At 52.2% G+C, this 4,558-nt stretch overlaps 1 protein-coding gene across 2 annotated transcripts in view; it reads left to right on the top strand.

The window, feature by feature from the left end:
• Nucleotides 1-4,558, top strand: part of PMM2 (phosphomannomutase 2) — an 18,015-nt gene that overhangs the window by 4,916 nt on the left and 8,541 nt on the right. The window contains exons 2-5 of one of the 2 annotated variants that reach the window (XM_045285997.1): nucleotides 452-488; nucleotides 1,240-1,351; nucleotides 2,713-2,789; nucleotides 4,309-4,400. In XM_045285997.1, coding sequence (XP_045141932.1) covers nucleotides 1,255-1,351; nucleotides 2,713-2,789; nucleotides 4,309-4,400 — 266 coding nt within the window. In that variant the 5' untranslated portion in view covers nucleotides 452-488; nucleotides 1,240-1,254. The remainder of the gene's footprint in view (nucleotides 1-451; nucleotides 489-1,239; nucleotides 1,352-2,712; nucleotides 2,790-4,308; nucleotides 4,401-4,558) is intronic. The other variant, XM_004705849.2, reaches the window with a different exon arrangement.

The following is a 4,558-nucleotide window of genomic DNA, read 5'->3' on the forward strand; positions in this document are numbered from 1 at the left end:
GTATCTTATTTTGAAGTTAAAAAACAAAACGGAGCAAAAACACCCAGAGGGCAGGATAAATGTCCTCCACGGGCCGAATGTGGCCCTCGGGCAATAGTTTGAGGACGCCTGTCATACACCATCCAATGTATCCATTCACCTACAATTCTGTTACTCATTTCCCTTGAGTGGCATTATACAGTCATCATTGCTGTCAGTTCCCCCCTTCCCCCCTCTCTAACCTTACCCTCAGGGAATCATTACTCCCATTACTATTTCTGAAGGGTTTATCAATCTTGGATTTCATGTATCAAATAATCTTACTTAAACAAATGAACATACACAGGTCTCACAAGATTAATGAGATAAAACTAAGACCATAGTAGCAGGGGGAGGAAATATTAAAGAACCAGAGGATAGTTATGTGTTTCATCAGGGCTATACTTCACCCTGCATATATCATCCCTTCCAGGTGGTCCTTCTGTGAGGACTGTCCAATTGTCTCACAGGTGGGTTTTGGGTTTCCACTTTGTCCACGCTCCTTCACATCAATCTGATTGCTGTGTTTGCACGTTTGATACCTATTCCTGTCAACACCTCATGATCACACAGGCTGGTGTGCTTCTTCCATGTGAGCTTTGTTGCTTCCCTGCTAGATGGCCACTTGTTTAAGTTCAAGCCTTAAGACCCCAGACACTATATCTCTCTATAGCCGGGCACCATCACCTTTCTTCACCACATTTGCTTATGAACCTGCTTTGTCCTCAGCGATTGTCAACAGATTTCTTCAGGCAAAGATTCACCTTCTCAGAGTTGTTCCTTTCATCATTTCGCCTGTTGGCGACCCCCAGTGTGCAGAGTAGAGCTGCACCCTCGGGGGTGCCAGGCTGTGACCTTTCAGAAGCAGATTGCCAGGCTTGTCTGCTGAGGCACCTCAAGGTGGGCTAAAACCGCCAACCATCTGACTGCATCACCCCGGCACACGTTCCCACTGATAGGTTCAAAAGTTTAAGCTTAGCATCTTCAGCGATGTGTTGCATGTTACCAAGCCACTGCCATAGACTGTAAACTGGGTTCCCGAGACTGTTTACAAGAGTAGAAAGCTCGGTCTTTCTCCCTGGTGGTTTCGAACTGCCAACCTTTCGACCACAGCCCAGCATCATAGCCACTACACCACCAAGGCTCAAGTGTGTGGAAGTTAAAGGTTTGTTAACCCTAGCATTTTCTCGTGACCAGTGTGTTTTTTGTCTTGAAACGTAGAAAATCACCAAAGAGATGGACAACTTTCTACTGGAATTGAGGCAGAAGGTCAAAATCGGCGTGGTGGGCGGCTCAGACTTTGAGAAAGTGCAGGAGCAGCTGGGGAGCAATGGTAAGCCCTTGCCTGCGCCACTTCCAGGAACGGTGGGCGGGCCATCGACACATGCCCCTGCCAGCCCCCAGCCTGCACCTTCCTGCCTGTGTGGCAGTCCTCCCGCCTCCTTGTTTGGGGAATGGTGGCTTGGTCCTTCAGTCCTAACGAAGTCTATGGCAGTGTGTTGGGTTGGGCTAGTAGTCCGTGAGTGAATCTGGAGAGGCTGCTGGGGCCCGCCCATAGGTGGTGTCACCTGGGCAGGCCAGTGCCTGTGTGAGACTTGCTGCCAGGCTGCCTCTAGACCCTCCAAGTCTCCTCTGTGCCCCATTTCGAGGACTCACCCAGACTCCTGCTTCCTGGGCTATGTCCCTAGGGTGGGGCTGGGAGTCATTGGCTCTCAAGGCCTTGTGGCTAGAGGTTCCATCTTGGCTGCTCCTCGGGCCCTGAAAGTCTATTTCAGCAAGTCCCCCAGATGATACCACTGTGTGGCCCGACTCATGGAGCACTGGCTGATGGGGGACACTGTGTACAGTCAAGAACTGGGACTATGGCTCCTAGGGCACCCCCCCTACCTCTAGTCACAGATACCACGCTCGCCAGTCCTCCAAGAATGCCTCCCGCCGGTGCCAGATGTCCCCTGGCATGGGCCAAAGGAACCTTCAGTGGTTCCAGCTCACAGCGACCCTGTCAGGCGACGAACTACCCTGTGGCTTTCCCAGACTGTCACTCTTCACAGGAGCAGACACCTCCCATGGAGCTGCGGGTGGTTTCGAACTTCTGGCCTTGTAGTTAGCAGCCTAGCGTGTAACCTACTCCGCCAGCAGGGCTCCTTAACCAGTGCTTGACGTGGAGAATTTTACCAGCAAATCTGCATGTGTCTCTCACAGTGGATGAAAAGACGATAAAACGCCCGGTTCCTCTTAGACATGATCTCTCTGAAACGTTGCCGCTGCCAGTGAAGTCAGCCTGGCAGTGCCCACGCGTTGCCTGGCCAGAGCCTGTGTGGGTGTGGGGTTGGTGTACATGCCAGAGAGTGGTGCTTGGAAGGGGCGCTATTCAGGCCGGAAGGAAGCAGCAGTCGCACCTGGGTCATCTGCTCCTGGAGCCCCACCCGGCCCACAGCCTGCAGTCTAGGGGCCCAGGCCTGGGAACCCATGCAGGATGCCCCTGCAGTATAAGGAAGGGGAGGTGGGTGGATGGTTCCATTGGAAAGCAAAGGGCCTTTTCTTGTTTTTCCTCATTCTCCCTGCCCGTTAGGATGAGCGTCTTTCATGGGCCTTGCCCGAGTCCAGCAGTTGTCCGGGTGATGTGCCAACAAAGAACCAGACACGTGGCTTTCAGTGACTGCCTCCTAAAGTCTTCTTTTGTTTTGGTTGTAGTGGTTGGAAAATATGATTATGTGTTTCCAGAAAACGGCTTGGTAGCATACAAAGATGGGATGCTCTTGTGTAAACAGGTAGGTCTCTGAGGCTCCAGAGAACTGTGTGCTCTTAGCAGGTGATTGGGGCCCAGTGCCTCTGCACGCTGGCCTCTCTTTCACGGGACTTTGATGTGGCTGCTGTCCGCTCCAAACTGGTGCCTGGGTCTTTGTCTTTCAATGTTGTCCTGTGACTTGTGTGAGTTTACTGAGCACGTGGGCTTCTGGTTCAGCATTTGATGCACATCGTGTCTCGGGACCAAATGGCTGTCCCCTCAGGCCTGCAGCATTCTTCCACCTTGCCAGGCCGTCTCCTCTAGTTCTTCTCTGCCCCTTCCTGCTTCCTGGGCTTTGTTTGGGCGCACATGCTGCCCGTTGTGTCTTTTATGTGGGAAAAGACCTTAGGATTTTCTCCCACTCTCTCCCACGTCTAATTCTGATCCCATTCTGAGCCGTGCGGCAGGAGCCAGGCACCGTCTAGTTCTTCTGGCCTCAGGCTAGTGGAGGCTGTGGTTCCTTAATCCTTTGGATTATTGTTCCCCAGAAATTTTGTTTTTTCTCATTCTTTGCTCCAGACAGGGGAAACCAGGGGTAGCTACGATCAGTCCTTTTTTCTTTGAGGATATTTGATGTTTGTGGAAGAGGCTGCTTTGACATATGCAGGTCCTTATTGATTGCACTTATAAACCAACCTTCACCACGATCAATGTCTAGATTTTTCATCCCGATATTGGCATTTTTAACAAACAGGCCCTGGTGGTGACTCCAGTAAGCTGCTAACTGAAAGGTCGGTGGTTCGAGCCTACCCAGTCTCCTGACAGTCTGTTTCGGTGAAGGGGGCAGCCTAGTAAAACCCAGTGGGGCCTTTCTACTCATCACACCGGGTCTCTGAGTCAAACCAACCTCGTGGCCAGTGCTGGGGAAGTGGGTTTCGAAGCACCCTCGTGGCCCAGTGGTTAAAGCACTCGACTACTGACCAGGTCAGCAGTTCAAGCATACCAGCCGCTCGACCGCAGAACTGTGTGAGGACAGTCTGCTTCTGTAATGATAGCGACCCTGGAAGCAGTTCTGCTTTGTCCACTAGGGTAACTGAGTCCAGTCCATTGCGTGGTAGTGTTTGGTAATAACACACACAGCATGCTGTGTGTTTGGCGCCCCCTCTGTACACTGTGCGCATTGCAGTGTGAGCTAGCCCTCTCTAAGGTGTTCTACGCGGGGAAACGTGGACCCAAGTTAGGCCGCTCTGTCTGGTCAGAGGAAGCCGAAGTGGAACAAATGTGTTCTATGAACGTCTGGAAGCGTTTCGGTGAGAGGAGCGCAGCCGAGAGAGAGACGTGGGCCTTCCACACAGCATTTGGAGGTTAATGGACACAGAAAGCGGGCATAGTGTAGCGAGAAGTGCCTTTTGACTACAGCCCTTTCCAATCGGCCCACTGTGTCCAGCCAGAGGAAAGGGAGAGAGAGAAACGGGCAGTGTGATGTGGCGCCACCCCTGCCACAGAGGCTGACGGCCTGGGGTGCCCTGCTGATGGTGGTCCCCGGTCTTTCCTTTATCTAGAGTATTCAAGGTCACCTGGGTGAGGGCCTCATCCAGGATGTCATCAACTACTGCCTGAGCTACATTGCCAAAACTAAACTCCCAAAGAAGAGGTAGGTGTGTTTTCCACAGGGGTGAGTGTCCCCAGGTAGCTTGGGGACAACTTCCCTCCACAGCCTTGGTGGATTGCTCGTACTAGAGGTGTGTGTTTTGTGTGTGTGTGTGTGTGTGTGTGTGTGTGTGTGTGTGTGTGTGTGTGTGTGTGTGTGTG

Source organism: Echinops telfairi, unplaced genomic scaffold (assembly GCF_000313985.2).
Source record: "Echinops telfairi isolate 266 unplaced genomic scaffold, ASM31398v2 ScPeMD7_5;HRSCAF=22, whole genome shotgun sequence".
NCBI lineage: Eukaryota > Metazoa > Chordata > Mammalia > Afrosoricida > Tenrecidae > Echinops > Echinops telfairi.